Source organism: Lissotriton helveticus, chromosome 3_1, assembly GCF_964261635.1.
Source record: "Lissotriton helveticus chromosome 3_1, aLisHel1.1, whole genome shotgun sequence".
Lineage (NCBI taxonomy): Eukaryota > Metazoa > Chordata > Amphibia > Caudata > Salamandridae > Lissotriton > Lissotriton helveticus.
Genome location: NC_136061.1, coordinates 278,202,595 through 278,225,235, shown reverse-complemented (window position 1 = coordinate 278,225,235; position 22,641 = coordinate 278,202,595). Strand labels below are relative to the sequence as shown.

Genomic DNA, 22,641 nt, shown 5'->3' with positions numbered 1-22,641 from the left:
TCCACCACCTTATCTCTTCCTGCACCCTGTGCGTTACAACCACTAGATCCTCCCAACTTCCTGTAGCTTGTGACCATTGCTGTTGCAGCCACTCTTGGAGTGGTCTCATTTGTAGGCGTACATTGGGGACCAGGTGTATGCATGATGCCATCATCCCCAAGATCTTGCTCACAGTCCTCACTGTCAGAGCTCGCCCCTTCTGGTAGTGGCGTTTCTCCCTCAGTAGGCTGAGCGTTCTCTTTTCGCTCGGTAAGACTCTGCATTGGATGGTGTCGATCTGGGCTCCCAGGAAGATCTTCACGTGCTCTGGTTCCATCGAGCATTTGCCCCAGTGTATGGAGAAACCCAGGCTTGCTAGTGTTCTTGTCACCTGTTCTGCATGTTCTTTGCATGTCCTGTAAGAGCTTGCCTTTACCAGCCAGTCGTCGAGGTAGGGGTACACGTGTATCCCCTTTCTTAGGTGTGCGGCCTCTGCCGCAAGGCATTTGGTGAACACCCTTGGTGTGGACTTTAGGCCGAAAGCCAGTGTCGTGAATTGGTAGTGATCCTTGTTTACTGTGAACCTTAGCATGTGCTTGTGCTGCCTGTTCATGGGGATTTTGCAGGTACGCATCTTTGAGGTCTATGGTGGACAAGAAGTCCCCGGCCTTTATCTGTGGGATGACCTCTTGTAGGGACGTCATTTTGAATTTTTGAGTTTTGACGTATTTGTTTAGGAACCGTAGGTCCAGGATGGGTCTTAGACTTTCGTCCACTTTTGGCACTAGGAAGTAGTTTGAGTACACTCCCTTGTTCCGTTCTTTGAAAGGAACTCCTTCGATGGCCGCTTTGAGGAGGAATTCTTGGGCTTCCTCTTGCAGTAGTTGCAGCTCTCTTCCCGAGTGCGGTCTTTTCTTTGGTTTTCTGTTTGGTGGCCTCTTTTCCAACTCTATGCAGTATCCGAACTGCATAATATTGAGTATCCACTTGTCTGTTATTTTTCTCCACTCCTGTAGAAAAAATCTCAATCTTCCTCCTACCGGCGTTACATGTTCCTTTGTGTCTTGTCAGTGTAGCCCTCTCCTCTTTGTTTTTCCGTGCTCCTCCCCCGGAGGGTTTGGGTGGTGGAGCACCTTTTTCCGTGTGAAGTCACTTAGAGGGGGGTTGTTCACCGCCTCTCCTTCTCTGGCCCCGTCCATTTCCTCTTGACCGAAAGGACTGGCCCCTGCTTTGGTAGTTCCAGTTTGCCTCTGTTGGCCCTGGTGGCCTTGGTTGTCACTCTGTTGGCCCTGGTGGAAACTCTGGTGAGAATCTCCTCGCTGACTTCCACCTCTGCCGTTCGGCCTCCGTGTAGGAGTGCCCCTTCTCATCTCCCTGAACTGCAGGGCCCCCATGGACCTTGCCGTCTCGTTGACCTTCTTCAGTTGGGTGAGCTTTTCATCGACTGGGGCTCCGAACTGTGTTTCGCCGTTGAAGGGTGTGTTCAGGATGTTGTTCTGAACCTCAGCCTTGAAGCCTGAGATCCTGAGCCAGGCTTGCCTTCTCTCTGTGATGCCTATAGCCATCAGTCTGCTGGATGTTTCTGCAACATCCAAGGCTGTCTTCAGGCACAAATTGGCGATGCTCTTACCCTCTTCCACAAGGTGTGATGCCCTCTCACGGTATTGTTCCGGGAGGTGCTTGAGCAGTTGTCCCATCTCATCCCAGTGCTGGTTTTGATGCCTATTCAGGAGGGAGTTGGAGTTCGCCATCCGCCAGTGCGTTGCGGCGTTCCTCTCAATTTTCCTGCCAGTTAGATCCATCCTCCTTCTTTCTTTGTCAGGTGGAGGTCCAGACGTTGTTGGGGCGTTTGCCCTTTTCCTGGCCGTTGCAGCGATTATAGAATCTGCTGTGACGGATCCCTTGATGTAAGCCGGGTCTTGGGAGGAGAATTTGTATTTCTTCTCCGTCCTTGGCGTTACTGATCTGCATGTAGCCGGGTCCTTGAAGGCTTCCTTCCCCTGGTCTGTGATACTCTTGAGCATGGGCAGGAACTGGCTTCTTGTCTGTATGGGGAGCAATGTCTCGAGCAGGAAGTCTGCTTTTGGCTTCTCCTCTTCCAGCTTAACTCCATAAGCTGCTGCCGCCTTTCTTACCACCTCATTGTATGCCCCAATGTCATCCGGTGGCGAAGGCCTCGAGGGGTATGTTTCCACCGCCTCCTCTGGGTTTTCGGCCTCGATGTCCTGCCATTCCTGGTCTTGGGCTGTCGAGGAACCTGAGCCGTAGCTTGACTGCTGCTCCCCGTAATCCCCTTCTGTGTAGTAGAGGTCTTCCTCCTCTTCGTGCTCCGAAGGTTCCGGAGTTTTCGGCGGCTCTTCGACGTCGAACTCCTCGAGCTCCTGTACCTCAGCGACGGTCGGTGCCGGCTTCGAGGGGATCTTGTAACTTCTCATCTTTTCATCGAAATCCTTCTTTCTCTGAAGGATGTTCTCCATTTCGGCCTCGAGCCTTCTTCTCTTTCTCTGCATCTCTGCGGCCTGTTCGTCATCGAGCGTTTCGGCCGCTCTTTTCGGCGTCGTCGTCGAAGCTTTCTTCGGCTCTTTTTCTTTTGACGTCGAAGGCCCTTTTTCGGGGGCTGGCTTCGATGACCTTTGCTTTTTGCTGGTCTTCGGCCTCCGGGAGTCCTTCTCAGAGGATCCGCTGGGCTCTTTTTCGGAGGATGCAGCTTCGGTCGTCGATTTGTTTGGCGCCGGTGCTCCTTTTGAGGCACTGTGCTCAGACTTTCGAGAGTCTGCCTCAGGTTTTCGAGGCCCTGTGGGAGTTTTCGGGGTCGTAGACTCTACCTTATCAGGCGTATTCTTATCGGTCTCAGCGACCGTGAAGTCATCTGGGCCTTCGGCGATGTTGTCCTCATCGTCGGTGGAGAGGCCAAGTTTATAAAGCGTCGGGGCTTGGCCCTTGCCCTGCATCGTGTGGTGAGCCGTCCTCTGTCTTTCTCGAAGTCGGAGTGTCTTCGGCTTGAAGACGTAGAAGGCGTTGCAGTCTCTGCTCTTGTGGTCTATTGGCAGGCAGAGGTTGCAGACTGGGTGCTGGTCCTTCTGTGTAAACTTGTGGTGGCAGTTCTTGCAGAATTTAAAGGGCGTCTTGTACATCCCTGCGCTCAGGGGGCCCCCTGTGTGCGCATTCCTCCAAGGACGTCGAAGATTTCGAAGTTCTCTCCTTTCTACGTAGTCTTTCCTAAAGGTCCTCTTCTCTCGATCTTCTCAGGTCTTCACCGTTGAAGATTTGCTGTATTTTTTCCTTTCCTCCTCCAAAACTTCTGGAGCTTCACACGACGATCCAGACCCAACGGCGGAAAAAAGAATCTGAAGATGGCGCCCAAGGGTGGTAGCTTCCGCCGGAAGCACGCCGACATCACCGAAGGTACACCAAATGGTGGGACGTCGACGCCCACCTGGGCTACGACAAAAAAAAAAAAAAGACTACGATTCCGGACCCAACCACCAGATTGCGGAATATGCACAGCATAGTGAATCCAGAAAGATTCACGCTGCAAAACTAACTGTGGAATGTTGTCAGTGACAGAGTGAGCAGGGGGCAGCCTGCTATTAACGAGGCACAGTAAATCAGGAATGGACGCTGGTGCGATTGGCTAGTTACTTTTGATGTTACAGCCAGTGGGCAGAGTTGTGGCTGAATCCACTATTGGCGCTGGCGTGCTACTGCTGGGGAAAAGTTTAAAGGCATGTTTGGTACTTTGAGTATATTCACAAATTGAGAAATCTGCAGGATGATGTGGCCATCTGAGCTGATCCATCTCCCACTCCCGCTGTAAACATAACGCATCTCACACAAAACTTAGGTTCACCCTGCATAAAAGATCAGACTCACTGCAAACTCATCCAAATACGTTATAGTATCCACAAACTGTATTACCTACACAAATAATATGGCAATCTTGTCACACAACCAGACACTCCTCTCCTGTGACACTCATTCAAATGCCTCTCAGAATGTCTCTTTCAAATGCCTCTCAGAATGTCTCTTTCTTCCTTTTCTAACTTCACAAGATGCGAGCCGCAGCTTTTCTCCAATCTCGTGTCTCACTCGTCCACATGCAACCCTGACAACAACTAGCTTAGTGGCTTCAACTTCCATGACCCAAGACCCTTCCAGACCAGGTCCCACCAATTGGAAACACGACCAACTCCAGACCATTTTCGGCATCGTTAGACCAGATGTGGGTCCTGTGCCAACGGACTCAAGCTATACCACACCAAGTCGTAAGTAGGCTAAAACCAGTCTGGTGTTATTTGTATTCCGGTCTCAAATAGATCAAGCCTGGGACACAGACACGGCTGTTCCTACTGGAACAAGACCAAAACTTGTATGCATGTAGTTGATCTTGGTACAGACTGGCATGAGGTGTGGAAAAAAGATGGAATGCAGCTTTGAGCAATTCCCAATGGCAGAGATTAATTCAACCATTCCTTCTATCACGTTTGTTGCAGTGATCTTCAAAATGCATTGAAAAACAAAACTATGAGCTGTTTTGCTAGCAAATCAGACAATCCTTTCCTTCAAGTCCACACATTCTGCTTCCCTTTGTAGATGTATAAACCACTATTAACACCAGTTGCAATCAAACTGACTGCTAAATCACTAGACAGTACAAGTTAAACCATATCTCCATCTCACTTTAGGAACTATACAGGCTGATGAAATATTACAGTTAAATCACTACATCAGTGACTAGGACAATCGCACAGACAAGCAGACTACCTGGCCAAAAATCTAGAATTTTCTGGCCACATTTGCACACAACCCTAACAGTATTAAAGAAAACAAATCCCCAAAGCAAATAAGAATGTTCCTTCTTTAACTCCTCCCAAGTGGAATTGTCACCAACAATGACTGTCCCCATCTCTTTTTACAAGGCTCTTCGCCATCCATCTTCCCCTTCTGCCAAAAGCTTCATACCTATACATATATCAACTGTTTATCCTGAAGTATGATTCTCTCACCATACCTATATAATTTTGGGCTTCCATTGTTGACACTTTAAGCAGGATTATGAAATGCTCCCCGACACGGTCAGTAGCATGCCTTAACATGCAAGTCCTGATAAAGTTCTACCGTCTGTCTGCTTGGAAAATTATGAATTATTCTTTCACTGATGTTCTCTAATACATTAAACAGGCCTCTTTCAAAGCCTCCAATTCAATTTCTGTTAACACTTTCTGTTCTGCTACCCGATGTTTCACACAATATAAATTCTCCATATTTAAAAAAGATTTACACATTCATTCATCCCAATGGGCTAGTTGTGCTTCAGTTGGTCAAACTGAATGATGTGACCAGTTGTTATACGATGCTTCTTTTGTGCACCAGCAATTTGATAACACACCCAGATCTGGAATTTTGTCACCTTTTTGGGTTTTTCAGCAATGCACCACTATCCAGTGAGAGCCAAACATAGTGCTGTTAAATTCCAGCAGGAATAGTGTTTTTGTCCAAGACGTAAACTAATAAGTAAGTCATGTTCAGGATAAAAATAAAGTGTCCATCAGAACCAGACAGATTCACATTTTACAATCAAGGACTCGTGCATGGTAGAAAGTGGATTCTTTTGTAACTCAAGCAACTTATTTGCCTTCAATTTAACTGGATCCTGCTACATTTATTCTACTTACAGATGTATATTCAAATAGTGGCTGCAGTCCATTTAAGCCTGTAAAAGAAGATATCCAAAGTGCATAAATGGTAATGGGAAGCCATAGAGAAAAGCACCCACTCCACTCACGTTTTAGACCAGTGGAAAGTAAAGATAAACAAGAGTTTACCAGTTTTATTGAAGTGAACAAACTTTACAGAAGGTCCACAAACTCGCAATGCTATTTCAAATATAAAATAATTTAAGAAATTATAGTGGTAAACATTGGCGGCACCATGTGTCTATTGTAATCGAATAAAACAAGAACGTGATGCTTCTAAACTAATAAAAATAAAATAAATAAAACGCTACAGTGAGGGTGGAGTTTAAGTCCAAGAGTTAATGTGCTTCAATCCCAATGTTTTGAATGCCCTGGTTAACATCTGGTTACTCGACAACGCATGTGTGATAGGGACATTAGCAGGAACAGACTGGTGGCAGTTTAATTAAACAATCATTTTGAGATTCAGCTTGCACATTACTCCAGCTACACTTACATCAAGGTATGCATACAAAAGCAAATGACAGAGGAAACTTAACGAATTGTTGATTTCCACCAAGTTTTCTTGCTTCAACTGCGATAGTAAATAGTTTAACGTAATCCAACTTAATCCGTAATGCCTGCCTTTGATACTGGTCAGTACCTTCCCCACCTGTGACACTACCAATGTGAAAAGGCAATGTTATTTCCATGAGAGAATTAGCGGCAGTGATCAGTGAAAGGAAAGGTTATCCAAGTATTTGGACATATAAAAACATTTCAATATGTAGGTTATGCTAAAAAAAAAAAAAAACGGAGAAACTGTTTACCAAATGACATAGGTCTAAATCTCACTTGCATTCTCCAGTAAACAAAGAGGGTAAAAAGGATTAAAAAAAAAAACAAGAAAAGCTATGTAGCTCTAAGAGGAGTTTGCCACAATCGCTTGAAAATAATGTACAATAGACTAAACATGTGTTTAAAACGCACTTTCATGGTGATTTGGGGGAGAAAAAAAAGAGAAACAACGACCTGATATACATAACGTCTGATTGGTCAAGAGTATTGCATCATAAGTTCAGATGGAGCTTACAGTCTGCTCTTCAACCCCAGGTGTAAATATGTATTACTTTTGGTACATCGATTTGGTAAGGGGAAAACAATGAAGTCTTCCTAACAAGTTCAGGCATTGGCCTCTTCATGAAATCCAAGTGCTATACGTGTTAAACACTAAGAGATCTATTGTTGCCAACATAAAACTGATGTGGCTTGTAGTCAGGCAGACTCTCCAAGTAAGCAAGAAACAAAAGGATCGGAAATTAAACTCGGCAGTGTAGGAAAATATTTTGGTAATTTCTGAACCAACATACTAAGGGAGTTTCTTCAGCCACAAAATAGGCACTGAGAATCTGAACATTAAAAGATAATCGCAAGGATGACCTTTTTGCATTTATTTCAATGCAGGTGTCCAAAAATGAGTGGGTGTTCGAGATCAAGAACGCTACTAGTGTGCATATCCTTTGGAATACAAGATTCTGAATTTCATGAAAAGAATATTTGCAAGTAAACCATGTGTGACAGGAATGGCAGGAGAGTTTCTCAACAAAGGCCTGTTTTTTTCCCCCAAGTCCAGATAATATCTTTCTTTGTAATGTGCGCCAAACAGTTTACCTGAAGGGACAATCCCTTTAAAACATGATGATTGAATGGACATAAAGGACAACTGTAGTATCAAAGGAAAACAAATATGAGTGTTAAACAGCTAAACTTCTGAGGACGCTGGAATATTTCAATGTTAAAACTTAGCTGAGAAAAAATAAATGAAGATGGTGTGGTTTTAAAATAGACTGTAGCTCCATTATTGTAGCTTGCTTTACTATGGAAATACATCCCATCATCTGTTCAATAATTTAATTAAAAAGTTAAATTCAGTTGCAACGCAATACAAATGAATAAATTCATGTATAAGACAAAAGTTGCTCAAAAATATGCAATGGAGGAGAACAAAAAATGTTTAGCGCAATTGTGACATTTACATAATGAAGGTGTTCAAATTTGTACACATTTTACAAATAATGTACCCTAGATCTATAAAATTCACAGTTATAATACACAAAGAAACCTGATGGGAGTATGTTAATTCATCACCCCACCTCACTCTATATCACCAGAGTAAAATATTCCTACATTAAAACAGTTTTGAGACGACCGCAACAACTCCAAATTCGTCATTAAGATAATAGTTGTTTATTGCCACCGCCTAGCAAACACAAATAGTTTTCCTGTGCTGCTGTATCAACGGGTTCTCCAATTTCTTCTGCCCCCTTAAGCTGCGCCTCATTATAAGCTTGTCCGAGGTTCGTCGTTTTGGTGTGACCGATATGCTTCTGGGTGGTACAGTGCTGGTTCTGCTGGGGCTACGTTTAGGCTTCTTAACGAGAGGTGCAGAGTTGGACTCTTCCAACGTCCTTTTATAGCTGCGTGTAGGTGTCCGCTCCACTTCTGGGGTTTTCATTTGGGGGCTGGTAGACTTCAGGCTTTTTGCGTCAATGGTAGCATTTGTGAAACCAGAAGGCGAGATGCCAACTGACAGTCCACAGCTAACTGGGCTATACGTTCGAGAAGCTTTGCTGTTATCAAACAGGTCTGTCTCAAGGGAGAACGTGGTGCCACTTTTGCTCATCTCCCCGAAGCAACGTACGTTTCTTTCAGTGTAAGCATTTCTACGGATAAGGGATGGAACGGGTTCAGAGCAAGAAAATCTTTGCCAGGGATCCTCATCAATAATCTAAAAATAAAGAGAAAAAGATTATACATATAAAGCTATATCATTCACAACAACGTTTAAAACATGTACCGGCCTACTGTACACAAATATGTTCAACTGACGTGTGAGAAAAAATATATAATTAAATTAGAATCCTAGAAGTTCTGAATCCTCTTAAGGAGGATTATGTTCGCAATTGTAGCGTCCAAAATTGCACCAAACTGCAGCCTCTGTAAAGTTATTATCAAAGACTTCAATCAAACCGAAAATGTGGCAGCTGGAATTACTTGGTTACAGCTGGTAACCCAGGCTTGACAAGGCAATAGAGGAGGAAAAGGCAAGATGAGTAGCTTCCATCTCTAGTACGACCACTGAACACCGCAGGCTGATGAAAAGCCTAACAAAAGTCGGTTCAAATACTGCCCTCAAAAGTTAATCAAAGGAATAATGTCAGACGCAGCCTTGTTACAATATGAAAATGTGTCCTGCATGATATGATGAAGCACTAGCGTTTCGAACGTTTGCTACCGCAGGAACTTTGTTCAGGAAGTGTACAGGTTCAGGATCGAAAAAATTCCCCTCCATACCCTTAACCCTTCCTGGGAACGAAACACCTAGATCCTCTGCTAGACACTGAATCGGAGGCTATATATTAACAGCATCTTTCTTCAAAATAATGATCCAACTAACGTGTGTGAAATTCAGGGTACAGAGGATAGGTGGATCTTTCTGCATACTGGCATGGAGTCCACCAATTTTATGTTCCACAGGACCCTCCCCTTTAATAGAAATAACACCCAAAGAGGCATCGCAAATGTAGGGATATACTGAATTATTTTTCTTATGTTTGTAATAGGCAGAGTGCTACTCTGTTGCAGCTGTCTCCCTTTAATTGACCTTCTAGAGTACTGTTTGAGTTGCTGCTGTTGTGGGTGTTAGTCGATGAAAATCCATGCAACTACATCCCAGGAACTTACATTAATTCCACTAGAGCTGCTTCATTAGTACCCAGGCAGTCTATCAAGCTTTCATATCTGGGAAGGGCTAACAGGAAATGGTTAGGTTTAGCCTTTAAATCGCAATAGCGCAGGTATAGAGAAATGGAGGATCTGATGGTGCCAACCTGAACTTCATTGAGCCTAGTCTAATGTAGTGTGGTAGCAAAAATTTGGTTTCTGCCATCCTACTAGAATAGGATCCATGAGGGCCAAATTAAAAGATAGCAAGCAAACTAGAGTTTACTTCTGCCGTTTTCTCTGCAGAAGGGAACTGTAGGTCAAGATTTGGTAAGCTTGCCTTATAACTTCAGTGTTCATTTACAGGAGTTAAAATTAAGAAGCAGATTTGTCAGCCCCCCAACTAATCATGTGCTAAATAAACTAAATTACGAGTTAGACGTAAGATCTACAATGTTGGGCATTTCTGTGTTGTGACCACCACCTTGGTTCAATATTACTCGTTAGAGTTAAGCCCAGTCACTCATTGTGTCCGTTTTCCGAATGGGGACAGCTATTAGTGTTAAAGGAATCAGCGGGACCAAGCTCTGTACAAGTGAAACTATCAATCGTGCTACACTTGATGCTAGTCCATTTTTAAAGGGAACATCGTTAAGGACAGGGCTGCAATTCAACTGCAGACAGTCAAGGAGCTGAGGATGTGACAGAAATATATGCAAAGTTTCTATAAATGCGAAGATGCGGTATGACCTCCATATATGAGAAACACCGTGCTTTAAATATGCTGGTGTGGAACACCTTCATCTGAATGGAAAGTGAGTAATGGTTAGTCAGTTGTTTCAGCAACGCATGTAGTAGGTCTAGTATCTATGCTGCTTGCGACCCGACCAATGTTGGGACGACTCCTCTCAAAGAGGTGATCAACTCCAAAAAGGTGTGAAGTGGCCTACAGAAGAGGAGTGTTGCTTTGATTCTACTAACTAATGGAGAGAGAACCATCTGACGACTTTGTGCATTAAAAAAGTGCAGAATGCATCCCTCTCCAATTCCGTCTCAGACATGGTCTGCTTACCAACCACACTTGGCTTAACCCGGAAGGCTTCACAGCAGCAATATATTTAGGGCAAAACAAAACCAATTTCAAAAAGGTGTGCAAAAACATTCAAAACACACATTCAAGGGAACACTGTCTTGGCTGGGCAGAATAGCCGCAGTGAAGATGACCCTCTTGCCGCAGGTGCTATAATTATTCCGAGCTCTGCCGCTCCAACCCCCGAAAGGATGGATCCGGCAGACTCAAGCGGACCTTGCCGCAAGCCCAGACTCAAGAGAGCCTTATCCACGCTGGCCCCTGAAACGGGGGGACTGGGCATACCGGATCTTCACAAATATTTCCAAGCGGCACAACTACGGTATCTCGTGGAGTGGAGCAGGTGGGAGTCTGATAAACACTGGCTGTTCCAGGACCAGGCGGTCGCAGGCAGGACCCTGCAAGAAGTGCCCTTCCTGCGCAGAGCTCACCGCCCCCCCCCCCCCAACCTATATGCGTCCTTCATCACGCGGGTTCCGATGCGAGTGTGGGACGCCACGAATGTTGCGCATGATCTCACTACCTTCCCATCGCCATTTACGCCATTGGTTCGGAACCCAGATTTTCATCCCGGGGTGGAGTCCGGAGCCTTCGCACACTGGCGGACGGCAAGATGCAGTGCGCTGTTCCACGTATACGGCCCGGACGGCGTGATCTCGTTTCAAGATCTTAGGCGAGAATACCATCTGCCTGAGACCGAACGGATGCGGTATACGCAGGTGCGTCATTGGGCGCTTCAGCCGCAGGTACGCGACTCGGCGGACCGGAAGCTCAAGCCTTATGAGAAGTGGCTCGTGACGCGCACCTCGGACTCCAAACTCATCTCGGATCTATATAAGCTCCTGCAGCCTTCTTCTTTTCAAATCTATAATCCAGGGCGGGAACGCTGGGAACGGGAACTAGGTAGGGCTCTGAGTCACACAGATTGGGAGCACATTTCCTACCGGGCGCGACACTACGCGTACCATACCGGACTCACCGAAACATTCACTAAGGTATCCACGTACTGGTACTACACACCGGAGAGACTATATGAAATGAACCATAACATTGTGAACACTTGTTGGCGAGATTGTGGGCAGATAGGCACACTTACACATGTTCTATGGGGCTGCCCCCTACTAAGCCCTTATTGGAAGGAGGTCTTGGACGAGATTGACCTACGCTTTGACATTGAACTGCCTCGCTTCCCCGCATATGTCCTGTTGGGCCTGCCCAACGGGCTGATGTACCCTTTGAGATCTCGCATGGGTAGGCAGATAGCGATTGCACTGGGCTCTGCTGTCCAGAACATACTCATTCACTGGCGCACCACCACGCTCCCCACCATCACCGGTTGGTTACACAGGTTGTGGCATGTCCTGGGGATGGCGAAGTTGTCCCTAATGGTGGCGGGGGAGATGGACAAGTTTGAAGACCTGTGGCTGCCGTTCCACTCCTTATTAGTGACGGAATTCAGAGAACTCACCTGTCCCCGGTATCTCCGATTGTTAAGATTAACATCCCCAGCGGCCCCAACTAGCCAATGAGTCTGGGATTGCGGTCGGGTGGGAGGGGAGGGCACATCGCGGGAGTGGCACGGGAGGGAGACTTTGGCACGGTACAGGAGGAGGGCGGGAGGGGATCCAGAGGGTGGGAACAGAGGGGGGAGTTGGGATTGGGGTTGTTTGTTCTTGAAGTTGTTGTTGTTGCATGCGCACCCAGCACCATGCTCTGGTGGACATCACGATAGCAGAGCCTTGCGCGCTGGTTGCGCTCCTGCATAGCGGAAGCCTAGCACTACCTCTTCGAGACGACTGTTTTCATTTGTTTGTACTGTCTTCAAAAATACAATAAAATACTTTAAACCTAAAACACCCATTCAAATTGTTTGGGTACTGAAATCTTTCACAGAAGAAAAAAAAAAAGAACGTGATCATGCCAGCACAGGCAATGTCTTTATGGAGTGACACCACTTTAGTGATAGTGTATGCTGATGGGACTGCTTTGATGAACTGCAGCTACTGTTCAGATGTAGCTCAATGCCAAGAACAACAAAAGTGGGCAAAAAAGAAACCCATTATAAAATAAATAATTTCAGCGTTAACCTAGGCCTAGCCATCACGGCTCCACAGATCCGCAACACTCAGTTTCACCCAGCGCCATGCTGTGGTCACTCTAACTATTGTCAGTCCAAAAAATATCCAATGCGATTTCAGAGCTCAAGCTAGCCCATTTTATGAATTTCCAGCCTCAAAGTTCGAAAGCCTGGTGAACACAACTGTTTATCACTTTCGGAGATCCATGTTCTTCTCTTTGATTTCAGTCCACTTTAGAACTTTGCAGTGGGACGGAACCCATCATCCGGAATATTTGTGAAGATGTCCCAACTGCCTCAATGGAAGCTATACACATGCCCTTATTGTACGGGTCCCCTCCGTGGCTTTTGATACCACATTATTTTGCTTGACTTATTAGCAAAGGCCATGAAAACCAGAGGTAGTCCGACCCTGCTTCACCACGTTCCTAACAAAATACACTCAAGCCAAAATGCATGTATTCTCATACAACGCTACCAACACTGTAGTGTACCAAACAAATCAACTATATGCCGCCACTGGTCTACATAATTGAAGCCTGTACAATTGACTTTTCAATACTTCCCGATTACAAGAAGCTTCAACCCAATCAATGAGTGTTCGTACAGGGAAACGTCCTTCAGAACGAAGCCGAAATCCTGCTGTGCCTTTAAAGCGCCAGCAAAAGACTAACGTGTCTTTAGTACCCATTCGTTCAGCAAGTCAGTGCTGCCTGGGGGGGGGGGGGTCGCATTGGTGGAATGGTGTTGCATTTAATGTCCAACACCTTACCTACTGTTAAGCATACTGGAGTTGGAATAGTAAATTAACCTATTCCAAAATCCAGAAGCTCCCCTAAGGCAAGTCGTTATAATTACTTGCATACTGAATGAATGCGTACTAAAGGCGCGTTTGTTCTAATGACAGCACAGCATAATTCTGGTTTCAAGAGCCTAAATGATTAAAACACATAAATCCCTGCTCATGTGTTCAGCTGAGTCATCATTTCCTCATTTCAACCCAGCTGACTGTGGGAGGGTGTTAAATACGTAGAATACATGTTGGTTTAGATTTGCCGGGGAATTGAGAAACACTTTCATCAGGGTGAAAAACTGCTTTCTAAGATAAAGAGTTGCTTGGTGGATTGGATCATTCGAGTATATAGCATGCGTTTGTCTTTCAGCAGATTTATACTGGTGTGACCATTCGAATTGTAGAATGAAGAAATTAAAGGTTAGTAACATTGGTTTGCAACAGAATGGCAACTGAGTAGCATTTTGCACAGAGGCATCCCAGGGTCTCAGCAGTGCCAATTTTGATTGTCGTTGAAAAACTTTCTTACACGCTCAGCAGTAATTAAAATTTACTGTTTGACTGGGAGGCTGACATTGCTGTTGACCTTAGATAGCCCTGCCCACAAAGGGCTGTTCCTTTTCGTATCTGACATACTTCAGCAAGGTTTACTGAAATGTTCTTTTTGAGAATCATCTCACAGACCCTCTTCCTGCCAACGCTGTAAAAGACTTCATCCCACTGCTCCTCCCACTCTGGACCAAAATTATTAACAGTTCACTTCAACAAGGACTCATCCCAGATTCACTCAAAATTGGACAAGTTACACCTATACTCAAGAAACCAACAGCGGACCCTACTGACCTAAACAATTACCGTCCTATTACCAATATTCCCTCACTTTCAAAACTTTTGGAAAAATGCGTACAACTCCAATTAACAAATCACATTGATCAGTTTGACCTCCTCAACCCTCATCAATCAGGTTTCCGAGCAGGGCACAGTACTGAAACTGCTATGACACACATAATTGATGACACACTCCAAATCCTAGAGCAAAACGATACCTGCCTTCTCATCCTTCTTGATCTCTCCTCAGCATTTGACACTGTCAAACACGAGAACTTACTCGAGCTGTTAAACACCAGAATGGGCCTATCTGGGACTGTTCTCAAATGGTTCACCTCCTTTCTGCATAACAGGACTCAGAAATTCAAGAGCAACAACTTGATGTCCCCACCAGTGCCTGTAACTTTAGGCGTCCCACAAGGATCTTCTTTATCCCCTACATTGTTCAATCTGGTCATGGAACCTCTCACCACCTTGTTACAAGCATCTAATGTGCACTTTCACATGTACGCTGACGACACCCAACTTTATCTCAAATTACAATCCCCCAAAGACATCAAACTTCTTAACTCAACGCTCAGAAACACCCAATCATGGCTTGCCGATAATCACCTCAAACTCAATGCTCTGAACTCAATGCTCTGAAAACTGAGTTCCTTCTGATCTCACCTCCCGCGAAAATGTCCACCACAAAACCTGGCTTAAACACCTATCTGCACTCAATGTCCAACCTACCATCGTGGACTCAGCGAAATCCTTAGGCATTACACTTGACACCAATCTCAACATACAGCAGCATATCAGCAAAGCAACTAAGGGAGCTAATTTCCAAATTAATACCCTGAGGAAACTTAAACCCTTCCTCCCAGCCAAAGACTTCCAAACTGCTGTACAAGCCCTAGTAATTCCTCGCTTAGACTACGGTAGCGTCGCCCTTTGCGGACTCCCTCTATCTACAACTGCACCCATGAGAGCCTCTTTGAACGCTGCAGCAAGACTCATCACTGGATCAAAAAAACACTCGCATATTTCCCCCGACTTAAAATCCCTGAACTGTCTGCCTTTTGAAGCCAGAATACATCTGAAAATTGCCTGCATGACGCACAGAGCTGTACACCACAACTCACCCGGCTACCTCACTCAGAAACTGACAATATCTGGTGGCTCAAGAACCACTAGAAGCACAAAGAATCTTCTCCTGAAACCTCGTAGATTCCGGAAGGAAAAAACATATAAACGCTCTCTCAGGAATGGCACCCAGGATCTGGAACTCACTCCCTCCCGAAACCAGACTTATCTCCTCCTCTGCATTCTTTAAAAAAGTAAAAGCTATCCTCATGACTAAATTCACCTGAACTTTTACTCTTGATCTATACCTATCTGCACTATTGTTTGTTCGATTGTCGATTTGTATCATTGGTTTTAGTCAATTATTATGCTACCCCATGTACCCACCCTATTTTGCTTTTCATTTTTTACCTACAAGTATTCTATGCTCAATAGTCTGTTAATCTCTCCCATGTTTGTTTCCTACCTCCTGTATTTGTAAAGCGCTCTGATATCTGCAAAGATCTTGTTCGCGCTATATAAAACTTTCAAAATAAATAAAGTAGGGTGAATGTTCCTTTCAACCACCTGTAGCTTGATGTGGATTCGCATTATGTGAATACTCCAGGCATCTAATATGTGGCTTGGATATTTGCAAGTTGGTTTAGTTTGAAAAAGCCTTCTGAGTCACAGGATGTGCGGTCACTTGATCCTTTGTTCATAAATAATGCACATGTGCACAGACTCGATTTTTTACTTTTATTTGCACAACGATTAAGAGAGTTTAGGGAGTGTTGAGGGAGTAAAGCTTGGTGAACCATGCATATTGTGCAGGATGAGTGAAATGGGCAATAAAGGAAGCATCACAAGCTTTCAGGGAGGGCATATAAAAATCTACAGCACTATACACAAGAAACAGATGGTTATAAGGCAAGTAATATTTTCAGTTCATAGCATGTAAGGCTGTAGATACATGTGCTCGGCATGGACCATGAAGCAGTAGCTTCCCATAAACGGTGGCTAACAAGTAGATGATGGAGACGTCTGAAACAAAGTCCTTAAAACTAAACATAGCCTGATGGCGGGCTAAGGTATCCACATAATAGTGCTATGTAAAAGTGTATGGGCTTCACCAGGTGAATGCTTTCCAAATGTCAGCTAGGAGAGTTTTCCCTCTGAAGTGTGCCTCTATCTGACTGGTGGAGTGCATCCTGGGAAGAACAGATAGGGCTCTTCGCTTTGTGGTAGCAGGTCTGGATGTTCTTGACTATCCATCTTGTTATACCGTTCATCAAGATGGGGGTAAAGCATGCGAGGTTTCGCAAAGGCAAAGAGGTTTTCAAAAGGGCTTGGTCCTATTGTTGTAATAATGAAAAAGCACTTTTAACATCCAACATGTGTAGAGTTCTTTCTGCTAAAGAATCTGTCTGCAGAAAGACAACAGAGAATTATACAGTCTGATAGAGAGGAAACAATTACATCACCGTCAGGAGAAATTAGGATTGGTCCCGAGAACAACCCTGTCTTTGAGAACCTGAAAGACATTTTTGCAAAGTGAGTGCTTGAAGTTCCTAATGCGTCTGAGGGTAGTTATAGCTACTAGGATGGCCACCTTCCAGGAAAGGACCTGTAGGGGGGCATGAAAGTAAAGGTTCAAATAGTAGCCTTGTGTGAACATTAAGGTTCCACATGGGGCCAGGAGGTATTCTGGAAGGTATGACCCACTTAATATCCTCTATTAAGCCTTTAATACTGGAGTCCTAAAGAGATGCCTGTTCCCAGTTTTGCAGGTAAGATGCTTCAGCAGCTAAACATAGGAATATTAGTGTGTACGTAAGGCCTGACTTCTTCAGACATAAAAGAACATACCATAGCCTTTAAGCGTTCCAGTTTTGTGAAATGCCATAATGGGCTAACCTTTTCCACGTTGCTGTGTACCAGGGCCACAACGTAGGACCCAAGCATTTCAGCAGAAGTGTCATGCATTCCTGGGGATGGTTAAGATCACTACATTCTAGGGCCTAAGTTGATAGATAGCTAGGCCTTGGCCTCTGTGTGAGAAGGTCAAGCAGAGCTGAAGCTTCTCTTGGGGGTTGACTGACATTTCAAGGAGCAGGGCTGTTTGACCCACGTTGGAGCCACCAGGATGAGTTCAGGAAAGCTCGTCTCATCTTCCACTCCAAGTACGGGGGTGTGTGGGAGAAGAGAAAACGCATAGGCAAAGGTCCCTGATCACTTCATCAATATTACATTGCCATGGACTCTAAATGAAGCTTGGACATTTTGCGTATTTAGGGGTAGTACACAGGTCTACATGTGGGGTGCCCCAATGCTGAAAGTACCCGTGTAAGATGTGAGAGCGCAGTTCCCACTTGTGGACTTGATGTGTTCTGCTGAGCAGGTGTGCAAAGTGATCGTACCTTTAGGGGGGGTACAAAGGTCTACGTGTGGGGTGGTACAAAGGTCTATGTGTGGGGTGCCCCAATATTGAAAGTATCTGTGTGAGATCTACAAGTGCAATTCTCACTCGTGGACTTGTTGATGCATCCTGCTGAGCAGGTGAGCAAAGTTGATGTTCACACCCTTAAGACGTTATGATAAAAGCTGTACTTTGTGGTGGATCGTGCAATTCCAGTATGCTTGTGCCAAGAGTCGAGGAGAAAGTGCCACATCCTATTTCTTTAAGTAATACATGGCTGTCGTGTTGTCCATCCTAATGAGAACTACCTTCCCTTGAATGACTTGGAACAAGGCTTTGGAGCTTGGCTAATGGCCAGCAGTTCTAGGAAATTGATGTGATGGCCTGTTGAGCGGCACACAACCCTGTACAGTCCAGGCATTGACATGCACACCTTTGAGGGAAGCACCCATGGTAACCGTCACCTGCAGGGGCTGAGAAAGGCCCGACCTACAGCAAGTTGGTGCTCTTCCACCAATGCAAAGAGCAAGGAGTGCTGGACTTTATCAAGAATGGATCTACCCAATTTGATGGGATGCACAGGTATGAGCACATGGCTGACACTGATTGGCTAGGGATACAGGACCCAGAGCTACAAACGCTGTGGACTCTGACGAAACTGATGGATGAACTGTTGGAAATCAACCATTGTGTCTGGGAACGAGAGATGGGAGGTGAGGGTGGGGGCTGGGAATGTGGGGGTGTTGCTTGATACTGACATGCGTATTGTTTGTTGTTATGCTGCAAAATGACAATAAAAATGTTTAAAAAGAAAAAAAAGAATGGATCTACCCAGAGACCCTCTACCTCACCCTTGCTGTGAGAGACACTCTAGTAGGGATTCATTTGAACCTGGCAAGAGGTACAACAAAAATGCACACGGCCACCACCCCCAAGAAGGTGCTTCATGGTCCTGATGATAACGGAGCTTAAACATAGAGCAGCTGATTGAATGCCAGTACCCTCTGTTGGTTGGGGTAAGCTTTTGCTGTAACTGCAGGTAGCACAGAACCTAGGAAGGGTTGGAGGTGGGACTGGTGGCATTTACAGAGAAATTGCTGCTTGGGCGTGGACTAGGCATTGCTGCAGGCCGCCGCTCTTAAACAGCCAATCGTCAAGGTATGATAAGATGTGAGTGCTGTCTTGCAAATGGGCACTCATCACTGCTACACACAGCATGAACACCCTTGAAGCTATAGTAAGCCCAGAAAACAGTACTCTAAGTTGGTTGTGAAGTCTACTCACACAAAACGAGGGAGCCATCCTTTACCACAAAACCATTACAACGCGGTATGGTTACATTGCAGTTTTGACAACGCAAGTCGTTATATCGACTTCCACTGGAGGACGCTCTAGACTAAGGTATAGTGTGAATTACTATTCCAACACCTTCCCTACTGTACGTAGACTGGAGTTGGAATATTAATTCACACTAATCCTAAACCCTCCAGCGCAAGTCGATGTAACGACTTGCTTTGTCAAGACAGCAATGTAACACCGCCTTGTGATGGTACGCGTTGTATCATCATACATCCCAAAACGGAGGTATCGGACGGGCAGGGTGGATGGGTATGTGAAAGCAGGCATCCTCTAAGTTGCGCATCATGTTATAGTCTTGGAGGAGAAGAAGGTTGACATTCTGCAAGATTGCCATATGGACATTTTTATGACAATGAATTTCTTTAGATCCCGGAGGTTAAGGAGATGGCCAATGGAGCTGTCCTTTTGTCTGTTTTAGTAAATAGAGTGCATCCACAGCATTTGGGGAAATGCATCTGCTCTCCCAATTGTCTGTTTCTGGAGCAGTGCTTTTACCTCTTCCTTGAGGAGGTTAAGATAGTCGAGAAGACAGAGAAGATGGATAAATAAGAGACTGTGGAAAAGGCGAATGATTTATCTATAGGGTGGGATTTGGAAGTAATTAGAGGCAGTTAATGTGTTGAACCACCTTCTAAACCAACTGGTTTTATGTGATTTAGTCCCAGCAAGAGAGGAAATCTTGTTTTATCCCCCCCAAAACATGTGACGTGTGAGCAGGGAAAGTCTGCCCTTCTCTCCTATACCAAAGTATGCACCCCATTACCCCTGTCAGCCAGCCAACCTGGAGGAAGGTGTATTGTTGTACCGTATAAGACTGCAGATGGTCTGTTAAGTGGCATTGGTGCCTTCTCTGGGCTACTGCCTCTCCCGGTTGGAGTCTACAGGGCACCCATACACGTAGCAATCTGCAGGCCTTTTTTTCCCCCGTCATAAACCTGTGGGCTGAAGAAATGCTTTCAAGTGAACAGGAGGTTGAGGAGATGCTGTTGGACTACAGGTTCAAACGTGGAGATGCAAAGCCAGGCGTGCTATTTGAGGACACTGATGTTAATATCCTTGGAAGCTATGTCTGCGGCTTCAGGCATGCAACCCTTGTTGGTGTTCAAGATGGTCTTGAACTCTGGTACCATCTTCCTTGTCCCTCTTTCTGTACTACTTTGGGAGGTGTTTCACAAGTTCATGGATCGCCATCAACTGGGACCTAGTTTGCCTGGAAAATAGGCTTCCTTTATGCCCTCAGCGTTGATTTTTCTGCTTTCATCAGGTGGAGGGATGTCACCTGTGGATTGGGTGGAGGCCGTCTTTGTGGGAAGTGTCAACCACCAAAGTGCTCTGGGTGCTGGGCTAGAGACTGAGGAGCACCTGCACCTTGATGCAAATACGAGTTGCTAGGTGAGAGCTTTTTTTTCTCAATCCTAGGTGTTACTAATCTAGCATTTACTGGCTCCTTTAAATTTTCTGGGGCAAATCTAAGCATACCTTCAAGCCCTGGTAAAAACTGGACTGACTGACTGAATTCGGAAACACCACAGTCTCCACTAATAATTCCTCTTCCTGCTGGAAAACATGAATGTCAACTTTATTGTGTATAGAATAATGAGGACCACGTGATGAGCTTTCGCATCACCCGGTGGGAATACTATAACCTGGTAGGGGTCCAATTCAGAATCACTCGGGTGGGCGACTTTATAATCTTCCCAGGGGGTAATCAGTGGTCCCTGGGTCCGAGGGCTGATCATTTGGGTCGGTGGGATCATATAGACTGATTGCATCTGAAAAGTTGTGTAGGTACTCCTTAGGTGACTCGGGTGGAGAAATAAGGTGATGAGCATGGTGGTGGATTTGGTGGCGGGGGATGTGGCTGAACATGGAGAAGAGGCCTTATGCCCATACCCATGTTTCTTTGATGCTGGCTATAAAGGGGTCTTATAGGAGGAGGATGCATCTTTCAAGGCAGTCTTCTCTTGGGAGAAAGTGTATTGACATTGGCAACTGTAGTTTGGCAAGAACTTCCTTGTTACGGGGTGAATAAAGAGACTCCTATGGCTGGCATCAAGCCCCTCCTATAGGCACTGTAAAATTTGTGCCTCTGTTCTGGTTTTTTCTGAAGCTTTCGGCACAGACAGGATTTTTGCCGCTGTCTTTGGTGAGGCTTTAGCCAAAGGCTTTGGGTGCGGGCGGTGGTGCTCAACTTCTTTGGACTGGTGAGGCTTGATGGCCGGTGAGGGTGGATGCCCTTGGGCAGAGCCTGATTAGACTCCAAAGTGTTCCCTCAGAGTCAACCAGTGCCCAAATGTGGCAGAGGTCCGGTAGCTCACATATCTGTTTGGTGCAATACTTCCTCAGAAGCAGTGCTCGACCTCTGTGTAGTACTTTCTATGCAACCCTGGTCTTGTTCCGGGGTCTCAGAGATGGGCATGGAACTTACAACACTGGGCAACATCTTAGGCTGAGGGCCATTAGCCTTCAAGATCAGCTCAACTTCCTCATCTTTCTCATACTCTGACACGCTCAAGTGTCAAGTCTCAAAACATATCTTGGAGGTGAAATGATCATTCGCCAAACCTTTTTTAAGTTCATCTGGAGTAAGGGGTACGGAGATGCAAACCGTAAAGCATGGACAAGTTCTTTCTTTTCACTATTAAAAGAGCATAATGTATCAAAAGAATCACCGTACCAGCTAACATCCTCACCAGAAACTTTCTGTAGCCTCGCTAACAAACATTCAGCAGCAGCAAGCGTAACAAAAACATTCTGAATTGTTGTAGATGACGTGATAAAATGAAGTGTAAGCAGAGCTCAGCTAATGATTACCTCACTCGACATGTAGTGAAAGAATCTGAAGATGGGGTCCGTGGCCAGGTCTAAGGTCCCATTCACTTACTGGCTGAAGGTGAAAAGAAAAGAACGATGTGGGTGATCTACTATTTTAATTTGGTTGTAAAATTGCTTTAGACGGAGGAATCCCAATCAGGTGACTGTCCATATTCCCAAAAATACATACTTATAAGGCAATCACAGCTGGCAACCTAGTTTGAAAACAAGGCGACACAGGTCACCAGCTCCAAATTAATATTCAAGCAAAGGTAACATGTAGAATTGTGATCTTTAATATGTTAGCTTCTCAACCTGAATTAGTTACCAAATTGGTCTCATTCCTGTGTATAGTTGGTTTATGAAATAATCAAATAGAGAAATATACTGATAAAAACAGAAACTTCCCACACACAACTAAAATTAACTACCAATTTTTTCACCTCACTGGAAAACAATTACGTGGCAACCTAACAGAGGTAATAGCGAAAGTACCAGCTAGTTTTGACACTAAAACCCATAAATCACTTGGGTAATGTAACAAATAGAGATGGAGTTTATAAAGAAGACCAACAGCTCATGAAAGTGCAAAATACCTCACGTCTTGAAATCGTTTTAAAACATTCTAGTAAATTCACACAAACGTGGCTCTGTAAAGAGACAAATTAGACCATATTCTACAATATCAAACTTCAATTGAATGTGCCCAAGGACAACTGAAGCCATTACAGTTTCTGGAGTACATTATATTGCCTGCATTAATTATTTACAAGCAGTCTGAACGAAGATTAGGATCTTGGTATTCCAGAATTTAAGAAGCCATGCTCCCAAGCTCAA

General features: G+C 44.9%; 1 protein-coding gene across 1 annotated transcript in view; it reads right to left on the bottom strand.

Moving 5' to 3' along the window:
• Nucleotides 1-5,794: 5,794 nt before the first annotated feature.
• Nucleotides 5,795-22,641, bottom strand: part of PPM1D (protein phosphatase, Mg2+/Mn2+ dependent 1D) — a 212,737-nt gene continuing 195,890 nt past the window's right edge. Inside the window, exon 6 of the mRNA XM_078679807.1 lies at nucleotides 5,795-8,442. Coding sequence (XP_078535933.1) covers nucleotides 7,915-8,442 — 528 coding nt within the window. The 3' untranslated portion in view covers nucleotides 5,795-7,914. The remainder of the gene's footprint in view (nucleotides 8,443-22,641) is intronic.